Source organism: Bison bison, unplaced genomic scaffold (genome assembly GCF_000754665.1).
Source record: "Bison bison bison isolate TAMUID 2011002044 unplaced genomic scaffold, Bison_UMD1.0 scf7180017864279, whole genome shotgun sequence".
NCBI lineage: Eukaryota > Metazoa > Chordata > Mammalia > Artiodactyla > Bovidae > Bison > Bison bison.
Window position 1 is genome coordinate 1,551,350 of NW_011494851.1, and position 23,193 is coordinate 1,574,542.

The 23,193-nt window shown below is 34.4% G+C and overlaps 1 protein-coding gene across 3 annotated transcripts in view; it reads right to left on the reverse strand.

The window, feature by feature from the left end:
- Nucleotides 1-715: 715 nt before the first annotated feature.
- Nucleotides 716-23,193, reverse strand: part of EPHA5 (EPH receptor A5) — a 398,564-nt gene continuing 376,086 nt past the window's right edge. For all 3 annotated transcript variants that reach the window (XM_010848896.1, XM_010848895.1, XM_010848897.1), the window contains 3 exons: nt 12,061-12,254; nt 9,334-9,489; nt 716-1,097 (listed from right to left, as the gene is read on the reverse strand). In XM_010848896.1, the coding sequence (XP_010847198.1) occupies nt 992-1,097; nt 9,334-9,489; nt 12,061-12,254 (456 nt within the window). In that variant the 3' untranslated portion in view covers nt 716-991. The remainder of the gene's footprint in view (nt 1,098-9,333; nt 9,490-12,060; nt 12,255-23,193) is intronic.

A 23,193-nucleotide genomic window follows, 5' to 3' on the forward strand; every position in this document is an offset into this window, starting at 1 on the left:
TCACAAAATGTTTTTAAAACACCAAAGGGGATTTAGTCTTATAGACATTTCCTGTTACTGAATAGAGAGATTTAGCAGCTTTTGGACACATGAGAGGAAAAAAGACACAAGCTTGTGTTAGATTTTGTTTTACTGCTTCCCTATTTCTCCTATTTCTAATATACCCTGGAATGTGTGTTCCTGAATGTTGCTAAAATTAAAATACTATTAACAATGCAAGCTGAATGGTAATACACACATGTGCAAGCCACACACACACAAAGCTCCAATTTAAATTGATTCCTGGGTATACAGCAAATTATACAGTATATACACATTTATTACCTAGTAGTATCTAGAAGAGCAACTAAAAGTAAACTTTATAACACAGAAAAATAAATATACACCCTGTATTGTACTTGTCCTTGATCAAGCAACATGTTTATACACTAGTTTCTATAATTTAATGCTGTGTAACAGCATTTAAAATTACAAAAGAAGAGATCTATTTAGAAATTATCTAACCATATTGCTCTTCAATACACTTTCGTAGACAATTAAGACTTGAAGTAAACGTCAGTAAATTGCAGCTTTTGTTAGCCTACAGATGGCTATCAAACTTTCCTTTCAAGTAGATTCTTGGAAGTTTTGAAAGGGGCTGCCTTCATTCAGTCTAAAAAGGTGCTATATATAGTTATATATTTCATGTATAAAATTTTGTAGAAGTTGGGAGAAGGATGTTGTTGTTGTAATACAAGGTAGTGTTTAAACTTCATGTTCTTATTCCATGCAGGTTATATTTGCTTCATGAAAAATGAAGACACCAAGAGGAAGATAAAGAGATTTTAGTAAAACACTGATTACAAATTCTGTGGCTGAAACAAATGCTTTCTTAATGTTTAGAAATCGCTGAGTTTTCCCTTTTTCCCCTTTGTTTTTTGTTAAAATAAATCTCAGAGCTTGTTTACAAAGTGCAGAGTCATTCACTTGACGAAGTGACAATAAACTGAAGTTACAATGGCACCATCCCGTTGACCAGCTGCACCTTCATTTCTTGAAGGCTGTTCATAATCTTCTTCTGGTGACCAACAAGAGTCACTCCAAGCCGTCTCAAATCCCTGCATGAAGAAAGCACACATTGGATGTATGTATTGACTCAGTTTGTAGCACAGCACAATACCTCACGTTGGCAAAGAGGCAAACCTTTTGCAGAAGCTAATTAGATTACAGTCCCAATTTAGATATATGGGGTCCAATTTTCAAATGCAGGCTCTAAAATTGTACCTTAAAATCTATTTGCAGTCAAAAATATTTACAACAAGAAGTTATATATATATATAACAAATATATATATATATATATTTGCCCTCCTCTTTTGGATTTTTCGGATGGCACAGAGCAGAGAAAAAACAAATTTGCACATGTTACCAATAAATATTTAATTAAACGGTACAATTTCATTGCATGGTTTTGAAAACGTGGACCTACAATATGAACAAGCACTTTTTATTTTACTAAAAGAAGTAAGCATAAAATATACTTTAAAAAATTTCATAGGTAAGCATTCGAAGACCGACCTTTTCAAATGACTCAAGTCAGCACAATCATTTTATATATCGGGTATCTTCAGGGGATAATCATCACTACATTGCTCTGATAATGCTTAAAATATTTTATTTTTCACTTGGAATCCATAGTAGCACAGCTTTCTTCCTTTATCAAATATATCTTGGTTCTATTGGCGTTTAGAGCATTCTGAAGATTACACGCTATCAAGAGATCTTTTCAAAAGACATTTTTATATTATTGCTTTTTAACAAGCTTATTATTAAAAATAAACTTACAAATGTTTAGATTCCTAAACTAATAGCATATTATGGCACTCAAAGCCAGAGCTCATGGTTTTTAAATATTATTTCACAGGATATCCAGGAGTTCTATTTTTCCAAAATATGCATTTGACATATATAATACTTTAGATATGTTTGACAGATAACAATGTTAATTATTAAAAAAACTGAGCATTAGTGATTCAAGATTTTTCAATGACAAGATTTTAAAATGTTTGCCATGTTAGATTTCTTTAGATAATTACTCTGCTTAACACATTATGTATTCAGTAAATGTACTAATTTCAGACTGTCCTAGAATTCTTTATAATTGGATTCAATTGCACTGGAATTATAGGTAAAACTGAATCATTTTGGACACTCAAAAAATCTCTTAATTATCAGAAGGTAGAAATTGAGTAAATGGAGCTCTATGTGTATTAGTATTGGAAATATTATTCATCTAAGAGATATGGATTTGTTCCCTGGGTCAGGAAGATACCCTGGAAGAGGGAAGCCCACTCCAGTAGTCTTGTCTGGAGAATCCCATGGACAGAGGAGCCTGGTGGCTACAGTTGGTCCATGGGGTCACAAAGAGTTGGACGCAACTGAGCAGCAGAGTTGAAGCGACTTAGCAGCACCAGCAAGTAATACATTAGGTGTCTTTTTCCTTTTATGTTTTGTTGATTTCTTATGAGAGTTTTAGCAAATGGCAAATAGCTAAATAAAAAGCAATGAACACTTATGGTGGAAACATTTCTTTCTTTGAATGTAAATGTGAAACATTTAATTTAGAAATTATTATAGCTACAAGACACCAGAGTATAATAAAACTAAGAATAATGAAGCAATGAAGACAATCAACAAAACTTAAAAAGCAATAAAATTTCGGTTTAAACAAAATCACTATTGTTAGTTATGAATGGTCTTTCTTGGTGGCTCAGCTGGTAAAGAATCCGCCTGCAGTTGAGGGAGACCTGGGTTTGATTCCTGGGTTGGGAAGATCCCCTGGAGAAGAGAACGGCTACCCACTCCAGTATTCTGGCCTGGAGAATCCCATGGACTGTATAGTCCATGGTGGGGCGAAGAGTCGGACATGACTGAATGACTTTCACTAGTCATGAATAGATTGTAAAACAGCTAATGGCAGACAACATAGGAACAAAAGAGATTTGAGTTTAATCTTGTCTTTTTCAATTAAATCAGGGTTTCTGAGCCTTGCCCCTGTTAATATTACAGGCTGGATAATTTTTTGTTTGTAGAGGCTACCCTGTGTATTAAAGGACATCTACCAGCATGCCTTACCTGGTCCCACTAAATATCAGAAATACTGGATGGCCACTGGCCCTTTGTCGTAACAAGACAAAATGTCTCCAGACATTGCAAAGTGTCCCTTGAGTGGAAAAATCTCCCCTTAAGAAGCACTGCGATAAATATAATAAAATAGGTAACAATTAAGATTGTCCTCTTCCTATATGATAGGAAAATATATAAGCAATATGATATAGATTTTTGTTAATTTCCTTTTGTGGATCAGAAAACAATTTCTCATTTCTCTGAGATATAACATTGACCAAAGAACTTCAAATTACATGCAAACATTGATTAATCTGTGAAATGAGAAATCTGTATATATAACATCAAATATCCAGAATTCCAAAAGAAAGAAGATATCTAATGAAGGAAACAAAACACATGATTATTTGACTGAATCTATGGTAATCCAGTCTATACTTCATGGCAACTACAGTTATGGGCTAATTAACACTGTCATATTTCCACATGTAACATGAATTATGAAGACAATTTATGGGTGCTCACTACCAACTTTTGGACTTAAGTCAGGAGAAAAGGGGATAAAATTTCTTAACCTGAAAGCAATCTCTACTAGAGAATGTAAATAATTAGAACTTGAAATAAAGTTTAAAACATATGTTTTATCATGTGTTTTATAAACCTACATGTGATTCTGACAAAGGTTTGAAAGTACTGATTTAATATATACATACTTAAACTGCAGAATCCATATGGCTAATCCAATTATTAAGAATGAGTTTTTGAAAATAGCTATTATAGTTATTCTGACAGACCTGAAAAAATATTACAGACTTTCCTGCTCAAACAGGGTGAACTTTGCATGTATAATACCGAAACCTTAATTTAAAGTGTATGTGTTTCTGGAGTGTGGTGCATGGGCGTAAGTGTGTATGTATTCCATATTCCAACTCTTGGTTGCTTTGCCTCTTATTAAATCACTAGTTTGACTTATTTTTTTTCCCACTGTCTTAATCTGTTAATATATGTAAATATAACTTTATTCTTTGCAAATAACCACAAGAAAGAATCTGGTTCAGTGCTTTGGGAATTTACATTTTTCATGACATCTATATCATGCTAAAGAATGAATATTTTAAGGAATTGTATTTGATTAATACAGTTACAGAGTTTGTGTTTATAGGCAAATAAAACCTGACCTTTTCCAGAACATTTCATATATCTAGATGTTAAGTTAAATTTGTTTAAATTTTCCCAAGCACAAATTTTATTTAGGATCATCTTATGACCTGATAATCCCTTAACATTCATACAGAATTTCAGACCAGTGAAATTCTCTATCCTTCTCCTCTCTCTAACATTTCATCTCTCTTACATTTCACCTCCCACCTCTATCTACACCTCTTTCCATGGGATAAATGGAATTATGAAAATACAGCACTCAGTTTTACATACTGCCATAAATTATGTGTCTTTAATGGAATGCTGTTTTTGAGGTCTGACCTGTCATTTCAAAAGCTGACAAATTAATGTGCAAAGAATTAGAAAGTAGCATGATTATAATGCATGCAATGTACGTTTATACAGTGTGATTTTAAAAATGTGGGGAAAACCAAGATTACTCATGCAGTTAAATCTGTTCTCAGGAGCAAAGTTTTCTTTAAAAATTCCATTTAATATTTTCCTACTAAAATTACAAATAAGAATTAAAAAGGTATTAGGAAAATGTTTCCTGTAAAGGTTAAGTAACTTTATTCCAATATTGATAAATACATTATGGTATTTTCTTTTATGTAGCTTTGTCTCACATTTTTGTGATTTTCAATAATTTCTATTTTACTTCTTAAAGCACCTATTAAATAGTCTATTTAACAGTAATAATGTAAGAAATTTGATAAAAATAAAAGTATTTTCCATTACATGATAAAGGTGCTACTCTATGAATATTTTTGAAAAAAAAATACTTGAAAATGTGTTATTTTACTCATTTCATTTATCTATATAGGAGTTTTTGTAGCAAGGGAAAGTTTTAGGTGTGTCCCCTTACATATATGATACTAATTTTATCATGACCACGTGTAATCTTAAGTAATACCCAAAGCCAATTTAATGATAATAAACTAAATTTCAGCATAGGCTTATGAATCTAAACATGATAGACTGATATTGTTACATAAAAAAGTTTTAATTTTGTCAACAAAACATGATTAGTTTTAGAAAAGCTGTAAATATAATGAATTGCCCTTATTGTGACAACATTCCAATCTTTTTTTAAATGTTATTTCTTAATATAAAATAATGGAAAACACTGGTATTATGGTGTTAAATGGCAGAATGAAAAGTAGAAACTAAACAGGAGGTTTAGTTGATGTTGGAGCCAACTCTTGATTATTCAGGATGTAATTTATCCACTGGTATAGGAAATGTTCCCTTACATTCTTCTCCCTTCTGCTTTACACATCTTTTAGCCATATCACTAGTACTTAGCTCCACCAAAACAGGCTGGATAGGAGAAGGGAGAAGAGAGGTTAATGAACATTCACTAAATTTCAGTGTTTATTCTTATTGTCATAGTTTTATGATGCAATTGTATATTTGGGATTTTTTTTGGTCATTTCAAAGAATCCTGATAATCATATATGTACTGTACAAGGTATACATATATCTTGGCAGGGAGGACTTAACCATGACCTGGCTATAACTTTCAATGGATGAGACCTTGTGAGGGTTCAGTTCAGTTCAGTCACTCAGTCGTGTCTGACTCTTTGCGACCCCATGAATTGCAGCAGGCCAGGCCTCCCTGTCCATCACCAACTCCCAGAGTTCACTCAAACTCATGTCCATCGAGTTGTGAGAGTTACACTGGATGTTTTAGCTTATGCAGAACACGGAGGATATTAAGTACTCATATGTGTTCTTTAGGCATATACTAAATTATGCATAATGACTTTATCAATAAGTTAAATTTGAGTAGAAAGTAAAAGTGAAAGTCGCTTAGTCGTGTCCGATTCTTTGCGACCCCATGGACTGTACAGTCCATGGAATTCTCCATTTGAGTTAGTGGGCACAAATTTTGGCTCCAGATTTGCTACACTTAATTTTAATATTTTAAGACCTCAATTCAATAAATAAATAAGTAAATAGGAATTGCTTCAGCTTACACATGATTGGTATAATAAAGTTTATTGGATTTTATTCATTTTCTGAATAATCAAAAGTTGACAGTACTGATCTGACAAGAAGTTTAAAAAACAGCTGTGCTACTGTCCTTAATTCCAATATTTGGATTCAATGTGCAACTCACCTCAAGCTCACAGATCCCCCTGTAGACCATAACTCCCTGCACTTAAACGCCATAGTACAGATTGCATCATTGCTGCTACAACAATTGTTGTCATATGAGTACTGCACACAGAACAGCCAAGGTTAGGCACAGAGAACAGCAGACAGAAACATCTGAAGTTGAAAGCCACTTTTGTTGAATACATTTTAACTCTAAATTCTAAAAATATTTCATTTCTATTCCACATCAAGCCTTACATATATGTGCTGGCCAAAAAAACATAAATAAAATTAAACCTCTATGAAGGAAATTTTCACCAAAGTATGTGGTTCTGAAAAATTATAATTGTTTCCTCTTCCTTATTCAAAATCCATCATGAGAACAAATTTGATGGCACAAATTATATTAATAACATATTTTTCTTAGGTATGTATATGGCAGTTTGGTCTTTTGCTTTATATTAATTAATTTTAACTTTTTTCAAAGCATTTCTTACAGTATGAGTATATTCTTCCAGTTCTCAGTTTCAAAATTATGCTCTGGCAATAATACTGGTATATTTTATTTCATTATAGTTTATACAGGCTACATAAAATTATTATTTAGACATGGGCCTAGTGACTAAACATCAAAAAAGACCATGTAGAAATAAATCTTTAATTATTTAAGATTTTGTCTTTGTCTTTACTAATATTTTAGTTCCTTTGCCATAGTCCTTGATAATGACTGGCTTTTTTTTTTTTTTTTCTTTTTGGTCAAGAGCAAGCAAAATGCACATATAGTCTTTCTTTTATATTCTTGACCAAACAAGTAACTGATTACTCATTCTTCTGTGCGTTATTTAACATAACATTTTGATAAATACGTTCTTACTAATAGAGGGAAAATGTGGTCAAAATACAATAAACAAGAAGACATGTGTTGGACTCTCCAATAAATCTGCTTCACTTGCTTCACTTAAGTTTGGCTGGCTCAGTTCCTCCTAACGAATGTGGTATTTATAGTCCCAGGAAACTGAAGCAATTGACACATTGACACCAACATTCTCTGAACAGGAAGATGTTGGTAAATCTCTTAATTTCACCTTATTCTTAGGTCAGAGTAAATAAATTACAACATAAAATATATGAAAGGAGGCAATACAGAAGGCAACATGCTATCAAAGCAACAGAGAGGGAAGAAACTCAACCATGTAGAGAAGATTTGACCAGACAAAAATACAGGAGAATAGAAGCGAGTTTCAGACCATCACAAGATGAGAGAAGAAGCTATTAAGTCTTGAAAGAAAACATACAAAATGAGAGACTTTTAAAACAGAAGGGAAAATAGAAAAGTAAACAGAAAGGAATTATTAGACATAATAAAAAGTGAAACCATAATGTAAAATTTTTAACATATTTATAGTATTTGGGGGCCCCAATGAAAGTAAAACAGAGGAATTAATGCAAAAGCCATTATTAGTGATTATAACTATTCTGTTACGGAGAAACAAAAAAGTAGTGGATGTAAATATATACATGTATATGTGCTATTTTAATAAAAAGAGAGACGTGGTTTAATGCAAATAGTTTTATTACATATTTACAAGTAATCTGACATTGGGTAGAAGAAATACCTACAGTATCATTTTAATATAAAATGACAAATGACTTTAATAAATTAAAATGACCATTTTTACTGAAAAATTAAATAGCAATCATGTAAAAATAGTTTTAAATTATCAATAAATTTTTCTGTTTACTATTTCAAATATAGTACTCATGAGTTTTTTGAGTGTCCAAAGAAATAATGGGCAAAGTATATGTGCTCTCAAGTAGATATGATCTAGTGGTGATGGTGAGAATGATATTCAATAAATTAAGATAGCTAGCTGAGTGGTGATTTTAGGTCCTTTTAGTTATAGTTATGAAGAATAGAAATTCTGAGAAAGTGACATTAATTGGTGATCAGTGATGGTACCCTGTTACCTTTTCTGTGGATAGGCAGTGAGTTCAATAAACCAGAGAATGCCAGAGTAGAAATGGTGAGAACCAAGTGCTCAGTGTTCATATTATGTGATGTAATGGAAGAAAGACTGTGGTTTAGTGCTTTAGAAAGTTCTACCATGCTTTAAAACTTACAACAATATTTTAACCTTTGAATGTGTAGGCAATTTGAACTGTTATTATTATATTCATAGGTTAAAACATCATTTTTGTTAATGTAATCCAGATGTAACCACCATAACAACAGTTAGTTTTCACAAATTACAAATATTAGGCTAAAATAATTACACGTACAGAGTATATAATAAAATACAAACAACTTACAACCCTAAAGAATTCAATTTTTAACTCTAGTGATTTTTATATAATAAGATTTGATAGATTTTATCTTAAACGTGCAAACAGAAGAGGGCACAATTGGTTTCCACTGAGATTGTACCAAATAACAAAAATCAAGGCAGGATCTAATATATCCTTGGATTGCAAGAATATAAGATGCACCACTTATAGAGTAAACGGGATGAGATTCCTGCCCAGGAAGCTTTATTTAAGCTGTTGTTATCTGGGTATTCATCAAAGCCGAAACTTTAGAGTACGTTTTGTTGTTACAGGGCTAGCAGCACCAATTGTGCTTACAGTTTGTTTTGTATTTACATTCATATAACACAAGTATCAGTAGAAAAACTTTGTCAAGAAAACATCTTTTCTACAACACAAAGTACCAGTATTTTGCCAAGATGTTATTCCAATCAATCAAATACTCAAATGTTATTTGTTTGAAGCAAAGAAGCAAAGATACTGGCCACAAGTAGCATTAATCATGCAGTTGTTAACAATACAGGCTAAAAATGAAGACGCTTCTTTGAAAGCTGCCACACACGGACAAAGGTTAACTGATTTCCCTTGATTTCATCCAGATTGGTTTCTGAACAATTTTTCTCGCCCCAGCAATTACGTAAAAATTATCAGAAAAATTACTCACTCCAAGGTCACCTGAGCCACAGCGTCCATTGAACTGTATCCATTTTCCATGAAAATCTCTGTATATCGGCCCATTTTGATTGCTTCTAGCCATTCGCCTACTGATCTGTAGGCCCCAGATCCCAGTGAGCCATGTTCTGCCAATAAATTAGATACTCTAAAACACAAAAAACACAAATATTAAAAAATTTATTGTAATATTAACTCATTACCAATGGATCTTTGAGTTTATAAGTATATTTATAGGAGAAAAATATACAAATGCTAACAAGGAAGAAAATAATTCGAAAAACAGAATGCAAAAATCAGCCTATTCAGATTTTTTCTATCCATAATTAACAATGACTTATAATGGTTTGATAACTGAATTTTCTGTAATACAAAACATTAGAAAAAAATTCCATGTTAGTAATTTAGATGTATTAATTTCCTCTTCAGTTTTGTTTGTAAAATACAGAAAATGCTACCAAATAGAGACATGTAGGATAATTTGTGTAAAGTCAATTGCTTCTAGACTTTGCTACAGAAACTTGTACTCATTTAATCTTATTTCCTAGAAGACCAGAAATTAGTTATCCTTTATTTTATGCTCTTACATAGGACTGCTTGTTAACTCACCTAGGAGTAGAACTGGAAAGCAAAATGTAACCCTTAATATTAATACATAAGAAAACAAAATAGAATTAATCAAACTATGTGATGCTGTTAACTATATTAAATTTACACTCCTTGACCAATAATATATGAAATGATTATGATGATTTCTGGAAATTTTACTCTCATTCTCCACTCTAAAACTAAAGTATTTCTTTTTAAGTTTTTATTTTATTTCATCTCTCTCTGCCTCAAGAGTTTGTTACTCATTTCTGCATACTCAGCACCTAGCCCACAGCCTGACAGAGAATACATACATGAATATTTATTGGATGAATAAATAGACATTTTGTAGTAATTTGTAGTCAATAAATAGTAGAGTCAAAGATTTGTTGAATTTGGAGAACAGGATCTTGAAATTGAGATAATAGAAGAGATGCAATTTGGGGTAATAGCAAAGTCTAGACTATGACTATGAAAAAGAGTCCAAGGTGGGTTAGAGACCAAAATCACTGAAGGAGAAAATTTCAAGGTATTGAGAAATATTTGAATATCATCTACATGGTTACTCAATTCACCTAATTTTGTGACATGTGTAGGAACAGAGAGAAAGAGACAGTGAATCAGGAACTAACATCTTCAAGAACCAGGACTTGTAGATGAATGAATAAAAAATCAGGTAGAGAATGATACAGCCCTCCCCCTAATATCTGCAGCTGATTGATTGCAGGACCAGCCCTCCACCCAGTTAATACCCAAATCCATGGATGCTCAAGTTTCTTATATAAAATGATATAGTAGAGTCAGCCCTCTATGTCCACCCATACAGAGTGTTGGCCATAGAGTCTTAAGCTAAATCTGTTAAATGAAATCTAGCAAGTTGAATTCTATGTAATACGTATGTAAAGCAATATGAAATTTTGTTAGAAAATTTTCAACTGCTCTCAATCTATAATGATGATGTTGAAATTAATACAATTTAGAACTTAAAATTTCTCTTTATGATTTCCTTTCCTTACATCAATTTGTAACAACATAATTCAAACAACTAGAGAGAAACACAATATTTTAGATGACAAAAAAAAAAACAAACAAAAGCAGTTACTTTGGGAATAACATAAGGAGTAATCTCTAAGATGTATTCTCCATTTGCTACCACAGAAAGCTAATGATGCCTGAACAGAGTTTGAAGATTCATTCCTCATTTGTATTTAAAAATGACTCTTTGTCTAGTAAACAAATGTTTATACCAGAGTCACAGAACTTATGTAACTTTATCAATAAATTGTTTCTCATTTGGTGCATACTATGGGCAGTCAATTCAGCTACCAGAAGGATACCTTTTCTTGTAGAGAACGATAACTGCCTTATATATAGTGAAAATAATAATCTGGTATATTTCCTAGTACATAATCAAAATGATGTCCTTTATTGAGAGGACAATTTTGTAATTTTTCAAGTAAACGAGTTAAGAATTCTTTATATAAGATAACATTATTTAAATGCATTTACAGGCATTCAGAAAAATTTTAAAAATGCTCATTTGCTCACACAAGTTTTTTCCACAAGATTACTCATTTATTAGTTTCAAGTCCTGTTTAAACTACACAGTAAATGATTATCCAAATGTCTATACTCAACTGGATAAGAGGAAAGAGTCTCTTAAGGAGGTGTTGATGTTTATAGAATATGACAGGTTGAGAAATCTAGCTAAGGAAATCAAGAGTAATTGTTATATATTTCTGGTTTAAAATTTTTTCAGTGATTAACTGGCTTTTTCCCGTGATCTTATAATCTTATTTCCCCATCCAAACCTATGTAAGGTTCAAAGCACTGGAAAGTACATATATTTGGGGATTTTTAGGAAATATTACCTGAATTTGACTACAGTTAACATTTATCTGAAACTGGTAGGTTACACTATTAGATTAGGTATGGGTGTTTTTAAGTATAATTTAATCATTTATATTTCATTCATGTAAAGAACATTATGCAAAAACCATATTCAAATAAATTAGTGTAATATAGGTTCATAGGCTAATATGTGTACAAAAATAATTTCATTAACTTGATATCTATGGCATTAATCTGAATTTGCAATATTCAGAAAAATCTCCCCAGTCTGGCCTTGTACCTGCTTGATGCATTAACCAGTGTCTTCAAGCTACTTGGGTTACGGATCAGCTTGTCCAACATGTTGACAATTTCTTCAAACTTGGGCCTGCTATTTCGATCTTTCTGCCAGCAATCCAGCATTAATTGGTAGAGAGCAGCAGGGCAGTCCATGGGGCTTGGCAGACGGTAGCCTTCCTCTACGGCTTTAATCACCTGTGTAAAGTGAAAGAGAACGGGTCCCCCAACACCACAGATTAAATACAGAATAGTGTGAGAAATTTCCCACTGCTTAGCTTGCATCCTTACTCTTATTCTTGCAATAACAACCAGCATCACTGCCTCTAACACCCTTCATTACTCCTTTTGCTGCAAAACACGATGAAAAGAAATAATAGGCTATCATACAAAGATAGGTTTTCCTCACTTATGATAAAGAAAATAAATGGTAATCATTTTCACCTAAAATATTGATAAAGGGTAATTTATAAAATTAATTGACATAAAAGTAAATAGTTCATGCTTTATTTATCCTCACATTCTGGAATCAAATAGAGATTAACTTTTTTAGTGATTTCTCTGAAAATTTAATGTCTTTTTAATGAAAAATTATGTGTAGAACCACATTTTTAAAAATAATAGAAGCACAATTTTACTTCTAAAGAGACTTTTGGATGGCAAATGATGGATAAGTCAAAGGCTAAATTAGTATAACTGTCTCCTGTATCATTTTATAATATCAAGGTCTGGCTGTTTATTATAACCTACTGTTTTCAGTTGGGAATTTGGAATGACTGTTTAGTAGTGTGAGCATTACAAACATCACTGATTTTAAATGCAACCACACATATGAGTATCAAATTGTGAGTTTTTTTTTTTTAAACAAAAACATTCTTAATGTTGCTGCTGCCATCAAACTATCTAACTCTAGAATTGTTCATGTTATCAAACAATAATACATATGTTATTCAATGATTTAAATTCTAATATTTAAATGATACCAAAAACCAATAATGATGAGCATACTTCTCAAATCCTATTTGAATATTTTCTTAATGATTGTTACGTGTTTGTTTCAACAAACACTTTAGATTTGACCTGACAATTAGAAAAAATAGGATTATAATAGAGTATATAAAGACAATTTTGAAAGGTTGGAGAGAAATCAGTCTTCTAATGATAAAGGAAACAGCATCTGAACAAAAGCAGGGGCAGATGGAGGAAGACAAAATGGCAGATTTCAGAGACATTTATAACACATGGGTAGAGGGGCTAGTAGAGAAAATTTTTGAGAGAAAATAAGTTCAAGCCTTTCATGCTGGTTGATTTTTGCTGTTAATTTTAGGTAAGAACATTTATGGGGGTGGGTAAGGTTGACAGGTATAATTTGGAGTTTGTTTTATTTGAAGTAAGTTTAGGCAACTGTGGATGGCAATTTGCAGGAATCTGGCTAGAGTACAGGAGATATTTGGGCTGATAATATGAATGTGAGGGTCATCAGCACTTGGTCACAGCTTGAGGTCGGGTGTAGTTTATAGCTCCCTGGGAAGGACACAAAATAAAGGTTCCTGAGAAGCACCAATAGTTAAGTTCAGGCAAAGAAATAAAAAGAACTCAAGGACTCTGAGAGTCATCTACTGCTTTAGTTGACTCAAAAAAATACAAAAAGTTAAAAGGCAAATCATAGTAGAAAATATTTTAAAAAATTATAAGATACAGTTAACATATCTAGTGTATTAAAATCTCACACAGTATTGAGAAGTAAAATAATAAAACAACAAATAAGAAATAGGTACTAATAAAAAATTTACAAAAGAAAAAAGTGCTAAATCAATTCTGAGAAATTATTATCACTATTGATCAAATAAATGAATAGTAAAAATTAAAAGTGCCATTTGTACTCCTATATTTATGAAAGTTCATTAATTTGCTTATTATAAGACTCCACATTGTTTATAAGGACAATGGTTATTCTCTAATAATGTCTATGTAGCAGAATTAAATGTCTTAATAGAGTTTATATCATGAAATATTTTACTATGCAGTGAAAGTAGTCATTCATATTTACATAAAATCTGATATATCTTATAATGTTCTTGTCCTCAAAGCTTAATACTAATTACACCTATTTTTTTTTCTTTGACATCTATTTTTAAAAATTATTTTCTTTCCTTCTCTGACCATCTAGTCTTACAAGTCAAGGGTCCCCAAACTCCGGGATCTAAAGCCTGATGATCTGAGGTGGAGCTAATGTAATAATAATAGATATGAAGTGCACAATAAATGTAATGTCTTTGAATCATGCCCCCTTTTTTCTTCTCTCCCAACACCCCATACTCTAGTCCATGGAAAAATTGTCTTCCATGAAACTGGTCCCTGCTGCCAAAAAGCTTGGGGACTGCTATTATATGTTATCATGAAATGAATAAATTAAACCAATTCCTTAGTTTTAAAGGAATTTGTAAGTTATCTGATCTGAGAAATTATTTCCAGAATATATTACTTAATTTTCTTTTCAGCTGTAATTTTATATATAGATATAATATTCTGTCTCTAAGCTAACTTAGAACTTGGCCCTGTAATTAGGTTATTGAATTTAATTCTAAATTCATCTTTAGAATGTATATTTAAAATATATTTAGTGCTATAATTTTAGATTTTATATTTGGACATTGTGCAGTTTTGTTTTTGTTTTTTTTTTCATTTTTACCTATTGTTCCTTTCATGGCTTGAGGTAGAAATGAATGGTGTTACTACTCTGGTGGTTTGTGAAAAGCTAGAAATCTACCAAAGTTCTATGTAGGCTGTTCATTTTACCATAAAATTTACAATGTATGGCCAATGAATCATAATCTAATGAATTGACTTTGTTATTATGATTATATTTCTTAATATACATGGTTGAGATGAACAAATGAAAAGATAATAAATAAAAAGATAGCCAGAATTTTTACAGACAACCTGGCACCATTTCAGACTTCTATAACTGAAATATTGTCATATGCTATGCATTTTCTTGGCACTGACATGTAAATCAATAGTCTGAACACAATTTAAAGAATGCTGCCTCTTCTTCCAATACATATGTCCCAACACTGAGCACTATTGTGATAAGGCAGTAATTACCTGATGGTGACTCTGTTGGGCCCTTTCCATGATGCAAGTATCAGGAGGTTCATCTTTCAGGTACATATACCCTTTCTGGGTATGGTTTGCTTTTGCTACCCACAGAGCTCTAGCTAGTATTTACAGGTTGGAATGCCTGATCCACAAACACGAACTCACACCTAACATATCACGTAACAAGAATATCCACATCATAGTAAAGGATCTGTGAGCTTATCACATACATAAGGATATGCTGGTAAATATTTAACAACTTTCTCTTCTTGGGGGGAATTTATAACATTGCTTTATTGTTGTTGTTGTTCAGTTGCTAAGTCGTATCTGACTCTTTGCAACCCCATGAACTGCAGCATGCCAGGCTTCCCTGTCCTTCATTATCTCAAATTCATGTTCACTGAGTCAGTAATGCTATCTAATCATCTCATCCTCTGTCACCTTCTCTTTTTGCCTTCAATCTTTCCCAGAATCTGGGTCTTTTCCAGTGAGTCGGCTCTTCACATCAGGTGGCCAAAGTACTGGAGCTTCAGGTTCAGCATCAGTCCTTCCAATGAATATTCACGATTGATTTCCTTCAGCAGCGACTGGTTTGATCTTCTTGCTGTCCAAAGGACTCTTCACCGTACCACAATTTGAAAGCATCAACTCTTCAGCGTTCAATCTTCTTCATGGTCCAACTCTCACATCCATACATGACTACTGGAGAAACCATAAGCTTGACAATAAGCACCTTTGTTGGCAAAATAATGTCTCTGCTTTGTAATACACTACCTTTATCATTGCTTTTCTTGCAAGGAGCAAGTCTTTTTTTTTTAAATTTCATGGCTGCAGTCAGTCTGCAATGATTTTGAAGCCTAAGAAAATAAAATCTTCCACTGTTTCCACTTTTTCCCCTTCTGTTTGCGATGAAGTGATGGTACCAGATGACATGATCTTAGATTTTTTAATGTTGAGTTTTAAGCCAGTTTTTACACTCTCCTCTTTCACCTTCATCCAGAGGCTCTTTAGTTCCTCTTCACTTCTGCCATTAGAGTGGTATCATCTACATATCTGCGATTGTTGGTATTTCTCCAGGTAATCTTCACTCTTCACTTCACTTCATTCAGCCTGGCATTTCACATGATGTCTCTGCATAGAAGCTAAATATGCAGGGTGACAATATACAACCTTGAAATACTCCTTTCCCAATTTTGAACCAGTCAGTTGTTCTAAGTCCGGTTCTAATTGTCATTTCTTGTCCTGAATGCAGGTTTCTCAGGAGACAGGTAAGGTGCTCTGGTACTCCAACTCTTTAAGAATTTTCCAGTTTGTTATGATCCACAACAAAGACTTTCACATAGTCAATGAAGCAGAAGGTTTTTTTTTTTTTTTTTAAGTTTCCTTGCTTTTTCTGTGATACAATGGATGTTGGCAATTCGGTCTCTGGTTCCTCTGCCCTTTCTAAATCCAGTTTGAACATGTGGTAGTTCTTGGTTCATGTATTGTTGAAGTCTGGATTGAAGAATTTTGAGCCTAACCTTACTAGCATGCAAAATGAGTGCAATTGTCTGGTAGTTTGAATATTCTTTGGCAGTGCCCTTCTTTTGGATTGAAATGAAAACTGACCTTTTCCAGTCCCGTAACCACTGCTGAGTTTTCCAAATTTTCTAGCATATTGAGTGCAACAATTTAACAGCATCATCTTTTAGGATTTGAAATAGCTCATCTGGAATTCCATCACCTCGACTAGCTTTGTTCATAGTAATGCTTCCTAAGGTCCACTTGACTTCGTACTCCAGGATGTGTGGCTCTAGGTGAGTGATCACACAATTGTGGTTAACTGGGTCATTAAGACTATTTTTGTATAGTTATTCTATGTATTCTTCCCATCTTTTCTTACTCTCTTGTACTTCTGTCAGGTCCATACCATTTCTGTCCTTTATTGAGCCCATCTTCCCATGAAATATTCCCTTGGTATCTCCCATCTTCTTGAAGAGATCTCTAGTCTTTTTAATTCTACTGTTTTCCTGTTTCTTTGTGTTGTTCATTTAAGAAGGCTTTCTTATCTCACTGTGCTATTCTCTGGAACTTTGCATTCAGTTGGTTATTTCTTTCCCTTTTTCCTTTGCCTTTCACTTCTCTTATTTTCTCAGCTATTTTTAAGCCTCATCAGACAACCACTTTGCCTTTTTGCATTTCTTTTTCTTGGGGATGGTTTTGATCACTGCTTCCTGTACAATGTTATGAACTTCCAACCAAAGTTCTTCAGGCACTCTGTCTTTCAGATCTAATCCCTTTAATCTACTTGTCACTTCCACTGTATAATTGTAAGGGATTTTATTTAGGTCATACCTGGGAATGGAACTTCACTGTTGCTCAGATAGTAAAGAATCTGTCTGCAATGCAGGAGACCAGGCTTGATACCTGGGTCGGGAAGATCCTCTGGAGAAGGGAATGGCAACCCACTCCAGTACTCTTTCCTGGGGATTCCCATGGACAGAAGAACCTGTCAGGCTACAGTCTGTGGGATCACAAAGAGCCGGACATGATTGAGCAACTAACACTCCAAACTTCTGAATGGCCTAGTGGTTTTCCCTACTTTTTAAAATTTAAGTCTGAATTTTGCAATAAGGAGCTCATGATCCGAGCCACAATAAGCTGCAGGTCTTGTTTTTACTGACTGTTTAGAGCTTCTCCATCTTTGCCTGCAAAGAATATAATGAATCAAATATTTTCTTACTTATCTGATATAAACACTCCCTCTATGTCAGCTGCAAGCTACCAACACAATCTCATTCAGGTGGAAATGTTCTGAAAATTCTCTGTTATGTGCTGGTTCCAGCAACCATTATACACAGTTCATTATCCAGAAGCAACAAACCTCACAGAATGCTGGAAGACTTTTAAAGACACCACTGAAGCACAAACATGGAGGCAACACTTTGATAGGATTAGGTGTCATTATTCGGGATGCAGTTTATGTATTGAATCAGAAATTTCTACATTGTTCTTTATTCCCAGTGATTCTTGCTAGGTGACAACAGGCTATAGATGTGACCCAGGGCACTCTGGACTATCTGTGAACAGGTACAAGCACAAGAGAAGAGGTGTCTTTCACCATGATGGCCAAGATTATTGATACTGAAGAGCAGGAAGCATTGGAACTGCTTTCACACAGTTGGGGCAAGGAGAAATTTATGTGGACCCCAGGTAAAACTCTAAGAGGCTCTCTTGTTACTTCTTTATAACAACTGTGAACAGAAAATGCTTACCTCCAAGAATGAAAGATTGATTCAGCCTACCAGTTAAGCCACCATGATTTGCCAGGTTGTTGGTGATGGGAAGTCAGAATGGATGCTGGAGGAGGGAGAGGTTAAGAACTATATGAGGTCCTGAGATCAGCTGAGGGGCTAGTTTGGTCTGTAATCAGCCTTTTCTGAATTTTCCTTCAGAAAGAAAAGCCTACAGAATCATGGAACAGATGCTTCTGGAACTCGTGTGGAAAAGTTGCTTTGTGTTGCAAAAAAAGTGGAGCATGGCAACCACAAAAATCTGTCTCACATATCTTCATCTGCAGGCATGGTAACTGACCTACAGACCTTAACCCTAACACCTCTAAAATTCATCATCATGTTATACCAAGGCCATGGTCTGTGTAGATTGAAAGTGAAAGTTGCTCAGTTATGTCTGACTCTTTGCGATCCCATGGATTATATAGTTCATGGAATTCTCTAGGCCAGAATATTGGAGTGGGTAGCCTTTCCCTTCTTCATGGGCTCTTCCTAACCCAGGGATTGAATCCAGGTCTCCAGCATTGCAGGCAGATTCTTTACCAGATGAGCCACAGGGAAGCCCAAGAATACTGGAGTGGGGAGTGTATCCCTTCTCCAGTGGATTTTCCTGACCCAGGAATCAAACCGGTGTCTCCTGCATTGCAGGTGGATTTTTTTTTTTTTTTATTAACTGAGCTATCAGGAAGGCCCTTGTATAGATTACTCCCAATTACTGAATATGCTACTGATAAGATAGACACATTCCTATGAGACTCCTACAACAGCCAATGTTGGCTTGGGGACTCCTTGGCAGCCTTAGCAACCTCTCTTAGAAGTACACTTTGGTCTCAGATGCTGGCCTCCACCATCCTTCCTCTGATCTCTATCTGGGACCAGATTTGCATCACAGTCTGACATCTCTCCCAGCTTCCTCTCATCCTTTCCTCTTTTTCCTCACAAGCATTCCCTTTAAGAATACAATGTATATGGAATTCCCTCTTGACATAGGCTTCTTGGAGGATCTAAACTAGTCCAGGCATTATATAATAGATTGTTGTTGTTCAGTCACCAAGTCGTCTCTGACTCTTTGCAATCCCATGGACTGCAGTACACCAGGCTTCCCTGTCCCTTACCAACTCCTGGAGTTTGCCCAAGTTTATGTCCATTGAACTGGAGATATTATAGGTACTAAGATGCAAAATACATGTATATTATCTGCACTCATTTTTAACACATATCTGCAAAATAAGAATTAATACACATTTTACAAGTGAAACGTGACATTTCAGAAGGTTAACCACTGCACACATTCACACAAGTAACAAGTGGCTGTGGGAAGACTCACATCTAAGTCTCTCTGGCATGCAATTATGTAGATCTTTCTATCTAAGTGCTGAGTCACTCTACTGAAATGAGAAATTATTACCTCCCCAGAAAATAATTTGGGACAAGTATGGATATTACTGGGACTTCCCTGGTGGCTCAGATGGTAAAGTGTCTGCCTACAATCCAGGAGACCCGGGTTCAATCCCTGGGTCAGGAAGAGTCAGACTTCTTCCACCATAAGAAAAAAATTAATATCCAGAATTAAAATGAGCTATTTTGAAAGACAGTGCATTCTTCATCACAGGAGATGTGAAAGTGTAGGCTGGATAAGTGAGTGGCAGGAAATTGGTAGGGAAACGTCAAGCATCAGCATGAGCTCTGAAGAATTAGGTTCTACATAGACTGTGAATGCTTACGTTGCTTGGTATTCACTCGAACCTTCACAGATGAGTCCTTCATAGATACTAAGCTCCTCCAAAGTAAATGGAGTTTAATAATATATTCCTGGAAATTATCTCAAATGCCATAGAAATAGTTTCATATAGACTAATTTTTTCCCTGGTATTTCTTCCCTGTTTCCAGTAGCTATTAAAAAAGTATCAAGTGTATCTTTTTCTTCATACATCAATCTGAGAGAATTCCAGAGATTAGAAAGATCTTAGAAATCTGTTCAAATCCATTTCCTTTATAATCACTGAAGCTGACCAAGAGCCATCGAATCAAAGATTATTCTATTCTTTCAATTTAAAATTTTTGTTTTAGTTGTTTCTAAAAAGCAAGGTATAGAAATTTTAGACTGATATTTATGTCTCATTTTTCCCCAAAAGGTAGGAATTTCCATGAAGTTACCTACCAGTCCCTAAACTAATTAATTGCATCCAAAGGCAGTGTTATCCTTAGAAGACCAATAATCATTTGTCCAGTAGACTCATTGAGACCAAGAATAATTTGCTCAAATTATTGGTAATTTGTCAAATCTTGGTAATTTTGAGTATTTGGGTGAGAACTAAACTCCTCATACTTCAGTTAATTACAGTATGCTGTATGTTACCATAAACTGTTCTTTTTTGTTTTGCCATTAAAAACTTCAGCAATGCTGTATACATATACACACATCATTCTATCCCATCAGAAACTGAAACAAACAAACAAAAAATTGAGAGAAAGGGAGGCACATCTAGTACAAGGTGAGTTCACATCCTTTGGGAGTCAAAGATATTTGTCACCTTAAAGGTATGATTTAGGCTAACAGAAATGGTATTAGAAATCTGAATGAGAGAATAGCATTGGAACATGTATACTACCATATGTAAAATAGATGATCCAGTGCAAGTTTGATGCATGAAGCAGGGCACACAAAGCTGGTGCCCTGGGACAAGCCAGAGTTTGGGGTGGGGAGGGAGGTGGGAGAGGGGTTCAGGATGGTGGGACAAATGTGCACCCATGGCTGATTCATGTTGATGTATGGCAAAAAACATCACAATATTTTAAGGCAATTATCCTCCAATTAAAATAATTAATTAAAAATAAAAAAAAAAACACTTAAAAATTTTAAAAAATGTATTGCTTAAATAAGTTTTTAAAACACTTTATAACTTATGTGCTTAGTATACACTATGTATTCATTTTGTTTTTCAGTTGCTAAGTCATGTCCAACTCTGCAACCCCATGGATTGCAGCACTCCAGGCTTCCCTGTCCTTCATCAACTCCCTGAGTTTGCTCAAACTCATGTCCATTGAGTTCATGTGGCCATCCAACCATCTTATCCTCTTTCACCCCCTTCTCCTCCTGCCTTCAATCTTTCCCAGTATCAGGGTCTTTCCCAATGAGTAAAAGAGATTGTCACTAAATATAAAAATGCAACACACATCCTCTTATTTTGTTTCAAGTTCTGAAAAATGTTGACATTTAAAATGTTTGTTGTAAATAAGGAAGCTTCTACTGACAACAGGATATAATCTTAGCTTCCCAAACTTGAATCGGAGTTCATGGTCTGATATTTACCTAAAATCATATTCGTCATCTTAGCTGGTTTTTATTATATGTTGTCATGGCTTTTCTCTGTGATGATGGAGGCAATCCTAAATCAAAACAAACCTACTGCAGCATTCTGTCTCCCTGACACAGCAGAAGGGCTCCTCTGAGAGATTTAGATTATTCTGCATGTCTTGGTAATGTAACATTTTCATGGTAGCAAAGCCCTTTTAGAATCAGACAATATCTAGAATGCAGAGATGATAGAAAAGATCATTTAAAACTGCCAAATCAGTACTTCTATTTTGCTTTCTGAGAATCATTTTTCAAAAGAAATATTCAGTGATCGTGGTTTTCAAATATAGTAGATTTGTCATGTTTCTTGGATACAAATTTTGATAAGAAATTGAGGCATACCAAACTTAATATTTAACTTGCTGAGAAAATGCAAGACATGTGTTGGACATTCTATTAAAGGCAGACATTTTAAAAAGATCTTTAATTGTATAGTAATTTTCTGTAGGTTCTTAGAAAACCCAACCAAGGCCAAAATATTAGCTTTTATTTTTATTGTGTTCTGAAAATATTACATTAGCACTTCCTTGTATCTTCTAAACAGTTTTAAATAAAGTTATCTGAAAAAGTATCAAGACTCTCTAATGGCTGAAAACAGGAAAAATATCTTTTCCCAATCCTTCACACCTTTTTGTTTCTATGTCCTTTTCCATGTAAATTTAGATTGTCCATTCACAATGAGCTGATTATGGGAACTGGACTGATCCTCTGATTATGGGATTGGACAATGGAATGTGCAGGCTGAAGTGCAATTGGGCTTATTCTCACCCTTCAGTCACATGGCAAATGAGCTCATATCTAGGCTAGCCTGCTGGTCTCTGATAGAAGATGAGGGCCATGTGGAACAGAGCCAAGGTGTACCAGTATATATCAACCAGTCCACAGGAGCATGAGCAAGCCCAGTCCAGATCAACAGAAACACATATGAGCTTTCACCTAACATTATATTCTACTTTGATCTATCATATTTATGACAGATAAAGCTATGTCAGGCATGATGGTCAATAATGTGAATAATAATGCTACATATATTATACACATATTTCAGTTCAGTTCAGTTCAGTTCAGTCACTCAGTCGTGTCCTACTCTTTGTGACCCCATGAACCACAGCACTCCAGGCCTCCCTGCCCATCACCAACTCCCGGAGTCCACCCAAATCCATGTCCATTGAGTCGGTGATGCCATCCAACCATCTCATCCTCTGTCATCCCCTTCTCCTCCTGCCCTCAATCTTTCCCAGCATCAGGGTCTTTTCAAATGAGTCAGCTCTTCGCATCAGGTGGCCAAAGTACTGGAGTTACAGCTTCAACATCAGTCCTTCCAATGAACAGCCAGGACTGATCTCCTTTAGGATGGATTGGTTGGATCTCCTTGCAGTCCAAGGGACTCTCAAGTCTTCTCCAA